The sequence below is a fragment of the Marmota marmota genome, unplaced genomic scaffold (assembly GCF_001458135.2).
Source record: "Marmota marmota marmota unplaced genomic scaffold, marMar, whole genome shotgun sequence".
NCBI classification, from domain to species: Eukaryota; Metazoa; Chordata; class Mammalia; order Rodentia; family Sciuridae; genus Marmota; species Marmota marmota.
Window position 1 is genome coordinate 1,430,652 of NW_026000283.1, and position 14,277 is coordinate 1,444,928.

The following is a 14,277-nucleotide window of genomic DNA, read 5'->3' on the forward strand; positions in this document are numbered from 1 at the left end:
ATATATATAATTGTTGTTTTAGGTTACTATTCGAGCTTCATTTGGACCTCTTCAGCCAAGACCATCAAGTACACCATCCAATTGTGCTCCAAGTATTTCTTCTCTTCAGGTCTTACCTCCAAAGTCTAAAAGCACAACTGCTAAAAATCTCACAAAATCTAATGCAAGTAAATCTAAGACAAGTAAGCCTAATGCAGCTGCCTCTGCTGCAAGTAAACCCAACACAAGTAAACAGAGTGGAGTTACAACTAAAAGCAAAGCCAAACACTCTTACAAGCAGAAGAGACAACGCAACAGAAAAAATAAAATCAGCATAGCTTTGAAAAACTTAAGGTACTTTTTATCTTTATTAGTCCTGTTAAAAATACTAATTTAATTTTAAATATTAAAAGTTCATTTTAATATAATTTACTATATCACAGAACCCTCTTGCACATTTACATGATAATCACTTATCTGGCATAAAGGCAAGTGAATGTAAAAAGTAGACCTTTTTATTACCATTTACATGATAAAAGATAGACTTTTTACGTTTGCTGAGCAAAATTCAAATTACTGTGTTTATTCCATATTTTTAATCTTGTGATAGTTGAATCAGCTAATTTGATCCATTTCATTCCATGGAAATATTAACTGGTGTTTGACTTTTTTTTTTTTTAGAAATAGAGAGAGAGAATTTTAATATTTATGTGTTTTTTTAGTTTTTGGTGGACACAACATCTTTGTTTGTATGTGGTGCTGAGGATCGAACCCAGGCCACACGCATGCCAGGCGAGCGCGCTACCGCTTGAGCCACATCCCCAGCCCGGTGTTTGACTTTTTAAAAAAAAATTTTGTTAGTTATTGATGGACCTTTAGTTATTTGTTTGTTTATATGTGGTGCTGAGAATCGAACCCAGTGCCTCACCCATGCTAGGCAAGCTCTCTACCACTAAGCCACAACCCCAGCCCCTGATGTTTGACTTTTTGCACTTGTTCTAACTTATTGTTTCAAAGTATATTTTCAAATTTTAAGTTTCTATTTAAGGATATTAATTTAAACATCTTGTCTTTAATTAATGAATTCTTTATATACACATATATTTTAGTTGATGATGGATCTTTTTTTAATGGGGTTCTGAGAATTGAACCTAGTGCCTCAATCATGGTAAGCAAGCACACTCTACCACTGAGCTACAACCCCAGCCCCTCAATTAATGAATTCTTTTTAAAAATTTTTTATTTGTTCTAATTAGTTATACATGACAGTAGAAGACATTTTGACACATCATACATAAATGGAATATAACCTCCTTTTTTAATTAATCAATTCTTAATAAGACATTGCATTATTGTTTTTGTTTTACAATATGTTTTTATCATTTTTTTCCCTTTGCCTTCATAAGGTGTCGTCGGGGAATTCACAAGTGCATTGAATGTCATTCCAAAATAAAGGACTTTGCAAGCCACTTTTCTATATATATCCACTGTAATTTTTGCAAATACAACACTAACTGTAACAAAGCCTTTATAAATCATATGATGAGGTAAGTTAAATATGTAAATTGTTGATCAAAATTGTCATTCAGGGATGGGGGTTTAGTTCAGCAGTAGAACCCTTGCTTAGCATGTTGCCAGGCCCCGAGTTCATCCCAAGCACCTAAATAATAATAATAATTAAAATATCCATTCAAGAAGTTGATTTTTTAAAAACAAAGTTCCCATATTAGAAGCAAGTTTGTCTTATCAAGGAGCTAAAAGTCTAACGTAAGGGAACTTCAAGGATGTTCCTTGCACTGTTTCAGTACAGTAACTGATCAAAATACTAGGAAAGAAATTGTAAGAACGGTTAGACTAATGAAATAAGAATGGCTTTATTAGGGAAATGTGTTTTGCTATGGGAATTTTTTTTTTCTTCTCAGTAAAAAAGTGGTTATTTTCAAATACAAAATTTTGATTTAATTTAGTTAAACTTGGTACTGGGTATTGAACCCTAGGCAACTTTACTATTTAGCTTCATCCTCAGCCCCTTTTACTTTTGAGTCAGGGTCTCACTAAGTTACTTAGGGTCTCGTTGACTTATTCAGGCTGGCCTCAAATCAGGAATTCTCCTGCCTCAGCCTCTTTAGTCACTGGGATTATAGGTGTGAGCCACTACACCCAGCTTAAATATAAAATTTTAAATGTCTTCAATATATTTATCAAATAAACACATGTAACTACACGAATTACCCTCTTCAGATGATCACTTTGAGAGGCTCCAGGTTTTTCAGTAATGCTAAGAATATTATTTACTTTTTCTTTTGGCCTGCTACTCTACCTGCCTCCCTCTCTTTCCCTCTCTTTTTCTCTCTTCTTTTCCCTCTTCCACTCTTCCCTTATCCATTTATCCATTCCTTTCTCTAGCCATCCATCTATGTTTAAATTCATTCAGTGAAATATGAAATAAGAAACTATAAGAATACTCCATTCATACTATTGCTATTAGAATTCTGTTTTCAACATTTATTTTTTAATTGTAGATGGACACAATACCTTTATTTTATTTTTATTTGGTGCTGAGGATCAAATCCAGTGCCTCACGCATGCTAGGCGAGCGCTCTATCTTTAAATCACAACCCCAGCCCTGGAATTCTTTTTCATATATTGATTCAGCTGCCATAATTTGTGTACCTACTGTGTACTCCATGCTAGAAGAAAGACTTCAGAGTTCATTTTACTTTCATTTGGACTTATTTTGTAGGGACTTATTCCTTTAGGATGGACTTTTTTAAATAGCCAAAAAAATTCAGATATAAATATTGAGGTAGTTCTATTTCAGTTAGTAAAAAGATATAACCAATAAAAGTAGTTTTATCGAAGATTGTAACAAGGTCTATTTGTTGCTTTCTGGTCCTAGTAGGCTACCCCAGGTATGAAGGGTTTTCCCTCACTTTTTGATGACTTCAGCATTTCCCACCCCACCTCCATAACGTTCAGCCTGACCTCAGGATACTTTGACTTCTTTGTGCTAGCATTTCACGTTCACTTCTAACTTCTTTCGCGTCCACTTCCCTTTCTTACCACAGTCTCATTTTATCTTATTGTACACAATATTGATTTCAAATTCTCATTACATTACTTTCAGGGTCTTGATCACTGTTTCTATTCCAGCAGCATCAATCCAATTTTTTAGTCAACCTCACCAAGCCTTAAGGGTCATCTGTTTTGAATGGTGCTTTGTTTTTTGTCCTAGAATCCTTTTACATCTTCAGTCATGCTTAGTCTTGCTGTTCTTGAATCTTTTATCCTTTTTGAAGTATCTGTGCTTGCTTCTAGTCTATCGAGACACTTGTTTCAGCTATGAATTAATGATCTTTAATTTGGTCTTTTAAAAATATCTGTTTTATCAGCATCAGTTGTCTAAATACTTTTCATGACCTTAAGAATTTTATTCTATTTTCTCAGTTATTAATCTTGCCTACAGATTACTCAGAGGTCATTGCTTTTGATTTTCCCAAGATTAACTTTTTCCTACCTCAAATTTTTTCCTTCATCCATAGTTTAATCTCAGAAAATAGACATGATCCACTTTTATAATCATCTATATTTCCTCCACAACTTTATTCAGCTGTTTTGGGCATTCATTTAATTTCTTTCTACACATATCTTCTGCCTATAAGAGTTCTTGGATTTTGGGGTTTGTTTGTTTGCTTTGTAGGATGAGGGTGATTTGTTTTTATTTTGTGTATTTGCTTATCTTTCTTTTACCATCAGCATTTACAAAGAATATTTTTTACTAGCTTATTTGTCATTTTTTACTCTTTGTAATATGAGTATTATCCCTACCTATAGCTAAAGTTACTCCTTTAAAAGGTAGTTTAAACTTTTAAACTAGGTGGCCAGGTGTGGTGGCACATGCTTATCAATCTCAGTGGTCGGGGAGGCTGAGGCAGGAGGAGTGTGAGTTCAAAGCCAACCTCACAACTTACCAAGGCCCTAAGCAACTCAGTGAGACCTTATCTCTAAATAAAATATTAAAAAGGGCTGGAGATGTGGCTCAGTAGTTAAATGCCCCTGGATTTAATCTCCGGTATAAAAAAAAAATTATCAGTCATGTCCCAATACTAAATATGCTCACTAGTTTTCATTCTTACCCCTCTGTGACTTCTTTAGAGTATTTGATAATTTTGACTAATCACTTTGATTTTGGGACCAGGGATGGAACCCAGGGCCTTGAACATGCTAATCAAGTGCTGTACCACTGAGTTACACCCTCTGTCTCTAATCACTCACGTTTGAAACTCAATTTCTGTTAAACTGTCACTACTTTAACCACTCTCAGTGTTTTCTCTTTTACCTTTCAACTGTAAATCCTCCCAATTTCAATGATGAGTTTACTGAGACCTAGTTCTTCATTTCTGTTTGATATTAAGTCAAACATTATTGTATGTCTAGGATTCAAACCACCTTCATCCCAATACCCTTTATACTCAGTCTGCTTCAGGGTATTATTTGCATAAATGTGAAGCAACAGCTGGAAATAATTCACTGTCCCAAGTTTCTGAAGCTGGTGAGGTTTTCTTGCTCTGCCACCATATATTGTGGCTTCCTGAGAATCTACCTTCTGCAGTTTATCACTCTACCTTCCCACTACCTCAGTGGTTTTACACCCTTACCTCAGTTGTTCTAAATAGAGCCCCAGCCAGCCTTTTCCTCAGTATGCTGCTGGGAACAATGTTGATCTCACTCTGTGCCAAACACATGACTGCCCTAATGGTACATTAACTCTGCCCCTCATTTATAAAGGATTAAATTGGAAAATATTTTTGATGTTTCTTAAACCTATGTGTGTTAGAATTCTGTGACTATGACAGAATACCTAAGATAAACAACTTATAAGGAAGAAAATTTTATTTTGGCCCAGGGTTTCAGAGGTTTCAGTCCATGGTCAGCTGGCTTTGTTTTTAGGACAGGGGCAAGGCAGTGCATTATGGTGGGGAGCACAAACTGGGGCAAAGCCCTCACTATGTGGTGGCATGGAAATGAAAAGAAAGAGTCTGATGTCCCATAGACTTCTAGAGCACATAAAGACTTCACCACTTCACAGTAGTACCACAGGCTGATGATCAATGCTTTAGCATGTGGGCTTTGGAGAACATTTAAGTTCTAAACCCTGACACCATGTGTCATTTCATTCTTCTTATCCCATTTTCCATAGAAGCCCCAAAATATCTCATAGGACCTCTAGTCCCATTCTGTCCCTTATCATTCTCAATAGGCCACAGGCTCCCAAATTCCAGTGAGCCCCAAACCTGCACTGTCATTCCACACATTAAACTCTTATTTATCATTAGCCTTATATAGAACTGAAAGATTCCAGTTCTCTCTAAAGGCCTTATGGGTCCCTTTCATATTTCCTACTTTAGTAGCACTATGCTTTCTTGCCTCATACCTCACTGTAAGTGGCATACCCTTACTCCTACCTGGTATAAACTTTTTCTCATAGGACTAAGTTCTCTATAAGGTCAAGTACCTTTATTCCCAAACCATAACCAAGTATATTCTCAGAAGAAAGGCCCCCAGATTATTGATCTTTTTCACAAGATAGTTTCTCCATATTCAACATCTAAAGTGAATTTCCTATTCTTAGTTATTTCCTGGAATGCCCCTCTCCTTCCCTCAGTTCACCTTCTGTGAAGTGTCTGATCATTGACACTCAACAGGGATAATTTCTCTTGAGTTCTGTAATATTTCATTATTCTGTTTCATGTGTGTCTATATTATCTTGTGAGAGAAGCTCTTTATATTTACCATGGTACCTATTCTGAGAGTATTTTCTTGAGATTGTAAAGATTCTTTCATTAAAGAATGAAAATAGGTTTAATGTTTAATGTCAGATTCTTTCCCCATGCATGCATAGTTTGCTGGTGGTGGTTACCTTGTGTTTGAGGGTAGCTATTGCCATGGCATGTTTACTCATTTGTATCTGTTAGTGCAAAATACAGTTAGTGCTTCTCAAACTTTAACTTGCATAGGAATCAGCTAGAAAATGCATTAAAATCAATTTCTGGGCTCCACTGCCAGAGATTAATTTGTTAGATTTATGGTGAGGGAGAGCTGAGATAACTGCATTTCTCATAAGATCTCAGGTGATGCTGATGCTGCTGGTCCATGGACCACACTTTTAGTGTTGCTGCACTAGGCTAGTTTCTAACAGGAAAGCTTTCCTTGTGAGTTAAAAGGCGGGGGTATAAAAACTATTACCATTGTCTACAAAGTTTAGATTGTTGTTGTTTTTTGGTTCTTTGCATAGGAGAAGCATTCTTTTAACTCACAAGTTCCACTTCCTTAAATTTGCTTTCTTTAAAAGTTCTCCTACTAATCCAGGCATGGTGGCAGCACATGCTTGTAATCCCAGGACTCAGGAGGCTGAAGCAGGAGGATCTCAAGTTCAAGGCCAGCCTGGGCAACTAAGTGAGATCCTGTCTCAAAATATTTAAAAAATTTAAAACAAACTGGGGATGTAGCTCAGTGGTAATGTACCCCTTTCTTCAATCCCCAGTACCGCAAAAAATAAAAAATTTACTTCTAGTATCATTAGGACTATTTGCCCTCCCCCAATGTTTTAAGATTAGAAAATAAATAATTATTATTCATAGCAATTTCTATTACAGCAAAATACATTAGTAGCAAATAACTTTTTAATTGTTTTTACTCTTAATAATTGAAAGAATTAATTTGATGCTGTTTGCATTTTTAACTCTTTGAGTATTTTTTTTATAGTGGTGAAGTACTGAACATCTTAAGAATGTTCTCAGGGAAATATGTCATTAGAAAATATACTACAGGTAAAATGGAATGTAAGATAAAAATATTGAATTAAACAGAAATGACTGTCTTAGTCCATTTGGGCCAAATACTATAGACTGGGTGGCTTTTTTAAACAACAGAAATTTATTTCTCATAGTTCTGGAGGCTGGGAAGCCCACAATCAAGGTGCCAGCAGATAACAGGTTTCTGGTGAGGGCCCATTCCTGATAGCATTTTGTTACTGCATCATCACCTGGTGAAAGGGGCAAGCCAGAGTCTTTCTAAGGTCTCTCTTACAAGGGCATTAGTCTCATTCATAAGAATTCTGCTCTCCACTCAAAGGCTCTACCTCCTAATAGCATCACAATGGGGGTTAGGTTTTAACATATGAATTTGGGGGGAGGGACAATAATTCAGATCATAGCAGTGATCAACAGAATCTTATCATTTAATAATGATCTTTTATTCAAAATTGAAAAATTAAGAAAAGAATTGAAATGTGGTCATGTAATTAATATAACTTTTTATATAATAAAAGTTTTTAAAAATCTTGTTTGTGTTTTATCTCTCCAGTTCTCATAGCAACCACCCAAGTAAACGGTTTTATATTTTCAAGAAGCATTCAGGAATTCTCAGGTAACTGGTTGATCTTTTTCCATTCTTTTACTGAAAAATTATAGTAACTTTTAAAAACGTAATAGTTGGGTACCTGATTTGAAACTCTCAGTGATTGTTACTGGACATGATACAATTCTGTTCACTATATTCTTTGATCATAGTGAGGGATGGCCTGTCATCTCTGACTGAACTTTGGTTCAGTGGTGCCAGGCATTGAGATCAAATCTTCATGCATTTGCATTGTAAAACAAAAAATAAGGCTAATGATATTTGAATAGAAATGAGTTCATTAAAACATTGTAAGAGTTAAAATTAATATATAGCTTTCAAATTCTTAGTTTTTCTTTATGAAATAAAAGTACATAGCTTGCTTACTGTACAGAAAGAATTACTGATTAATATTTCTAAATGATAATTAACTTTAGTTATATCGCAAATACTTAGAAGCTGCTAAGCATTGTGGGTTTTTCAGTTTTCTAATTCCTTTTCCATCCATCTTTCCTTGTTTGTTTTGCTCATATTGAATAGTGCGTGGCGTGTAATAGGCATTCAGAAAATATTTGTTAAAGAAGTTAATGTACATATTAAAAACAACGTGGATGATGTTGAACCAACAACTCATAAATAGAGGGAAATTTGATTCAATTTTTAAAACATAGTCATGCTATTTTAAATCATTACTCAATTCAGTGACTTGGGGGAAAAAAGTAAAATAAGTGTTACCTTTACTGAATATTTTTAAAGAATGAAAATAGGTTTAATGTTGAAGATGAGATTTTAATTTGATTTTCACTTTGTTGACAAGCTCACTTGTGTGCTTGGTTTCTAAATTAACTGTATGATTTTAAAGATCTAAGATGCTTTTTTCCTAACTTGGGTGGTTCTCAATTTTAAAAAGAAAATTGGTCATTTTTTTATATATGGTACTTAGTATGTTTATAGTTCTATAGAATAATATTTTTGTAATTACTATTTTATTAAAATGAATTCTTTATTTTTTAATTATTTGTTGTACATCCGCCACATATACAACAGAATATATCAGATCCTATACAAATTATAGTGATAAAGAAGGCAGCCAGCTTGGTACCTCTCTTCAAGGAATGTACAATTTATTGGAGGGATATAAATGTATGAACAAAAATAACTACAATAATACAAGGAGGTTTGTAATAAGTACAATCAAAGCAACTGATTTCAAAGGAGAGAGATGTTTTCTACTTCTAAGAGGCACAGGGGCATTCTAGTTGGAAGAAATATCATGAATAAAAGTTTGCATAATGGGAAACAGAAAGCATACAGTACACATTCAGACATTCACAGTGGATAACTTGTAGTGTATTTTGGGAAAAACACAAAGTTTATATAATGTGGTATTAAAATCAATGTCTGCAGGAATATTTTTTATTTTATTTATCTTTATTTTTATTTATTTATTTTTATATGGTGCTGAAGATCAAACTCAGTGCCTCACACGTGCCAGGCAAGTGCTCTGCCACTGAGCCACAGCTTCAGCCCATGGGAGAATGGTTTTGAGCTTAGATCCAGAGTTTAGAATTGTTTAAAATGATTCCAAGTCACTTATACTTAATTTTAATTTGGAGAACATTGGGGAAACCACTATTGTTTTGAGTAGAATCAAGGGTTCCAAAGGAAGACTGTGATTGGGTATATAAGGTAAGTTGTAGTTGCATGAGGCATAGACTGATAAAGGTTATTGTGGTAGTTAAAACTGATTTAATGATGACCTAGGTAGTGAAGTGTTATCACATCATATTTAATATCATGAGCTCTGGAATCAAAGGGTTCAGTTTCAAACCTCATGCTGGCCTTGGTAGTTAAGTAAACTTGATCCTGTCCTCTATAGAAAAGTGCTAATGACAGCGCCTGCTTCTCTGGGTTGTTATAAGATATAAATCAGCTGATATGTCTAAAACCCTCAACCTGCCCAATAAATTGTTACTGTTCTAGATGTTTGAAATATTGAATGTTTTAAGGAAAAGATAACTACTGGTTTGTATCAGTGTCAGGGAAGTGGCACCATAAGAGAGAACAAACAGGAAGGATGATTTGGGGGAGGAAAGCACACAATTTCAATTTTACAAAGATAATATGTGATTCATCTGAGTAAGAGCTAGGTATAAAAACAGACTATTAAGACTAGAACTTCAGGGGAGAATGAATCTAAGGGATGTTACTGGGTTTTTTTTTCCACAATATCTTTATTTTTTTTATTTTTACGTGGTGCTGAGAATCGAACCCAGTGCCTCACACATGCTAGGTGAGCGTGCTACCATTTGAGCCACATCCGCAGCTCTGTTACCATTTTTTTAAATTTATTTATTTTTATGTGGTTCTGAGAATCGAACCCAGTGCCTCACATGTACTAGGCTAGCACTCTAGCACTCAGCCACAACCCCAACCCATATGTTACTGTTTTTTATTCCTATACAGGAAGGATATTCCAATTCAAAGTATCTGATGAACTTGAAAAATATATTTATGCTTTGTTAATAAACTGATAATAATTACATTAAGGAATTTATTTTTAAATCCTCACATTTTCTTTTTTAAATATTTTTTAGTTGCCAATGGATGTTTATTTTACTTATTTACACATGGTGCTGAGAATTGAACCCAGTGCCTCACATATTCCAGGCAAGCAGTCTACCACTGAGCTACAATCCTAGCCCATCTCACATTTCCTTTCTAATTTTGTCTTAAATTAGACACAAGATTATAGGCTGCATAGACTGTACCCTATTTCTTCACTAATTGTGTCTGTGATACCTAGTAGTACAATGTGCAAAGGAAGTCCTCGGCAAATGTATATTTCATATTACAGAATTTGAAAATGATAATCTTGGTACATAAAATAAAAAGTTATATTATGTGGAGCAGTAATCATTGAACTTGTGTATTGATTTCTATACAAGATAAGAGTCTCTCTTACCATCTAATTCTTTTTTCCGTAGGGGCATTACTCTTGTGTGCCTTAAGTGTGATTTCCTAACTGATTCTTCTGGCTTAGACCGTATGGCTAAACACTTAAGTCAACGTAAAACTCATACTTGCCAAGTTGTAATAGAGAATGGTATGTATATATAATAGTGTTACTTTGAATTTTAGATATTTAATCTAGTACTTTTGATCAGCCACAGTATGGACTTTCAGGTATTACAAATTAATTTATTCTTCATATATGCTGTTTTAAATGTAAAACTCTTCTTCTGGTTACAGTTTCCGAAAGTACCTCAACTTCTGAACCCACTTCTGAGTAAGTTTAATTTTAATTCAGTGCATTTTACTTTGATGGATTTTAGCACTGTTGCAATTTTAAAATGTATAATTAATAGAAATGAAAAATATTAAAGTATTTTGTTTTTGTTTTTGTTTTTAAAGCGGCTTGTTGAAATAGATTCCTGCTCTATGGAGCTCGTGCAACCTGGTGCAAGACAAGTTGGAATTTCCTAAGTTCAAAGTTCTGAAGTGTTTTCTTACACAAAGGCAGTTTCCTAAGTTCAAAGTTCTGAAGTGTTTTCTCACATGAAGGTGGTTAAACAAAGTTCATGACATTCAGCTCTTTTCAGCTTTCAGATGGCACTAGATTCTTATTCCACCTTATCTTTGTGTCAGGTTAACATGTCTTAACGTGTTTTTTTTTCCCTCTAGTTGACTTTCTCCAAAAATAACTTTTGTTGCTATGATCTTTTCTTGCTTTGCTTAAAATAATTTGTGTTTTTTTCTCCTGTACTTGCCTTCTGAATATTACATTCCAAATGACATGGCTGTTCATCTTTTTTGTCTGTTTTGTCTGCTTTCTTAATTTCTTATAAGTCTTACATTTTTAGGTCAGATAGATGTTTTTTCCCTCATTCTTTGTCTGTCATTGTTCTATTTTTTTTCCTATTTTTCAGATGCAGAAGCAACACAGAAATTTCAAAAAATGTCCAGTGTACTCCTGGACAGTGTCCCCCTTCGATGGACACAACTGATGCCTGTTCTGTCTTTCCAAGGAATGTGAATTATTTGACTGTGAGACTTCTTCTAGTTTGTGGCCTTAAGGAATCAGATCTTGGGGAGAGTCCCTTCCTACCTGACTGGCCTCCCATAATGCTGATGCTGATTTGGCCAGAGATGACCTCAAGGCCCACCAAATTGAGCACAACTCCCCACTGGGGGCTTTCGTTCTTGATCTTAAGCTTATGGGTTGATTCTAACCAAGAAAAGCCCATCAAATCAGTGCTTCAACATCCAAGTTGAAGTCGAATCATTTTGGCTGCTGCCCTTTAATCTTCCTATAGCATGCATGCAGTCTAAAGAAAATGAAATTTCTGTTGTATAGAGAACCAAGATTACTTTTATGTTTTTGGAAAAAAAACTTTAAATTTACAGTTCCAAAGTAACAACTATTCACATTGTCATTTAAAGTTTTATCCAGTATTAATCCTAGGAGTTTTCAGCAATACTAATATTTAGATTTTTTAATTTAAATTTTTTTCATTAAATTTTAGTAGCTTGATGTTATGTTGTTCTTCATCAAGTTTATTGATGTCCGTTTTGTTATGTCTATTTTTGTACTCTTCTCTTTAAAGCTTTTGTTTTGTGTTTGTTTTGTTTTTGTTAAGAACTCCAATAATTTTCTTTATAATTCTCCACAGATTTCATGTGGCTACCTACTGGTAGCTTCTTAATTTTGATACTTGTTCAGCTCATTAGACATTATTACATGCTCTATCTTGGGACTTTCATTAACATCTTAGGGATTGTGAGTTCAAAGACATAAAGAATTGGCAAAAACTCCTCTTTCAGACCTTAAAACAAATTTTAAAGTTACATTTCTGATTATCTAATACATAATATCTTCTTAGCCATTAATGTAATTCCTTTGGATAAAGATAATATATTCAAAAATATTGGGACCAAAAAATGCACTTGTTTCTTGCCCATATATATATATAGATGTATATTTTTTTTAATTTGGTGTTTGTTTATTTTGGTTACATTGAATATAGATTTGCTGAACAGTTTTGATGTTACTTATTTTTTTAATAAAATTTGTATTGTTAAAGGGCCTTGAGAATTGTTTTCTAATAAATAACTTCATATAAAACTGTAGATTGTATCATATAAGTAACTAGAAAGATTGCTTTGATTCTCACATGAAAGCCTGATTGCTTGGCCTACAGATCAAGAACATTATCTATTGAATGCATCTTGCACTTTTTCTCCCAGCATATTTAGAAGCTCACTGTTTATATTTTATTAAGTAATTTCTTGAACATTTTTCCTGCATTATTGGGAATTAAACTCAAAGGCACTCTGCCACTGAGCCACATCCCCAGCCCTTTTTATTTTTTACAATGAGACTGGGTCTTGCTGAGTTGTCAAGGCTGGCCTTGAACTTGTTATCTTTCTGCCTTAACCTCCCAAGTATCTGGGATTACTGGGGTGCACTACTACACCAGGCTTCTTTCTTGAACTTTAAAACCTAGCAAAAGCCCGCTTTGTGATCTTATTAAACATAAAGGTGGACAAGCTCTGAAGTCATTTGACTCAATCATGAGTGTTTTTTTCCTTAAACTCCAAAATCAAAACTTCATGAATGTATTTTGAAACTATGAATCATTTTCCAAAATTTTTAGAAGTGGTTTGTTTCATAGTAGTGAACTTCATGATACTCTGGTCTTTTATTTTCATACCTATCTCTAGGATATTTTGTCAATTTCCACTTTTCTACTCAATTTTTTAAAACCTTTAAATTGTGATAAAATATATGTAATATAAAGTTTGCCACTTTAACGATTCATAAGTATACAAGTTTAGTGGAATTAATGATGCTCATTTTTAAAAAAATTTAAACGTTCACCCAGAAATAATTTATTTGCATTTTAAAGATAGGTTCTCTTTTTATTTATGTGTAGGTTCTCTGCCAACAGTTCAGAAACATGAAACACCACATGCTATAAGCAGTACATTAGGTACAGGGATACAGCTTTATGTTCTTCCATAGAATTCTATTTCTTATATATCAGGGTATTTTCTTAAAAATATAATACTGTTAATAAAGATTCAAAATACACATATAATACTCTTAAAGTCCTGTGCCATGTAACAGCATTTTAATGTTTAAAACATTTCAATCAATATTAACCTTACTTATTATAGGCAGTTACAATTGTGTTTTAATTGGTACTAATGAATTTTATCTTGTCACCCTGATCCCTCTTTTTTAAAAAATATTTTTATTAGTTGTTGATGAATTTTTAAATTTTATTTATTTATTGATATGTGGTCTGAGAATAGAACCCAGTGCCTCACACATGCTAGGCAAGTGCTCTAACACTGAGCTACAACCCCAGCCTCTGATCCCTCTTTATCTTCAGGCTATCCTAAATAGATTTTTCATCTTGATTCAGAAATACCCATCTCTTGCATACCTGCCTACTGGCTTTTTGTTTTAGCTGACTAAAAGTTATATGTCAGTTTCAATTCATCACCATTGTTAGAAAAGTAACCACTTATACACAGATTTAGATTCTTGCCCTTTGTGACACATTGACAAAACAACTTCTTCAGTCTTTGTTTGTTCATCAAATAATTATCTACTATATACCTACCACTGTTCTAGGTGTTGGAAATACAGGATGAAATCATCTCTCATGGGGCTTACATTTTAGTGGTGGGGAGAAATACAATAGAATGTAAATAATGTGCAAATATATGGCATCAAGTCCTACTATTAATGTATAATTATAGTGTATCAATAAAAATTTTAAAAATAGAAAACATCCTTCATAACTAAAAAAGAAAACTTTATAGTATTCTGAATGGTGATCTATAGAGAAAAATTAAGTAGGGAACAATAGTGTGTGTGTGTATGTATGT

General features: G+C 33.9%; 1 protein-coding gene across 1 annotated transcript in view; it reads left to right on the top strand.

Annotated features, from left to right (window-relative positions):
• The window catches only part of Znf280c (zinc finger protein 280C), a 54,684-nt gene extending 42,220 nt beyond the window's left edge, over positions 1-12,464 (top strand). Inside the window, exons 15-20 of the mRNA XM_015498487.2 lie at positions 23-333; positions 1,386-1,526; positions 7,345-7,407; positions 10,365-10,483; positions 10,630-10,666; positions 10,792-12,464. Coding sequence (XP_015353973.1) covers positions 23-333; positions 1,386-1,526; positions 7,345-7,407; positions 10,365-10,483; positions 10,630-10,666; positions 10,792-10,807 — 687 coding nt within the window. The 3' untranslated portion in view covers positions 10,808-12,464. The remainder of the gene's footprint in view (positions 1-22; positions 334-1,385; positions 1,527-7,344; positions 7,408-10,364; positions 10,484-10,629; positions 10,667-10,791) is intronic.
• Positions 12,465-14,277: the final 1,813 nt, after the last annotated feature.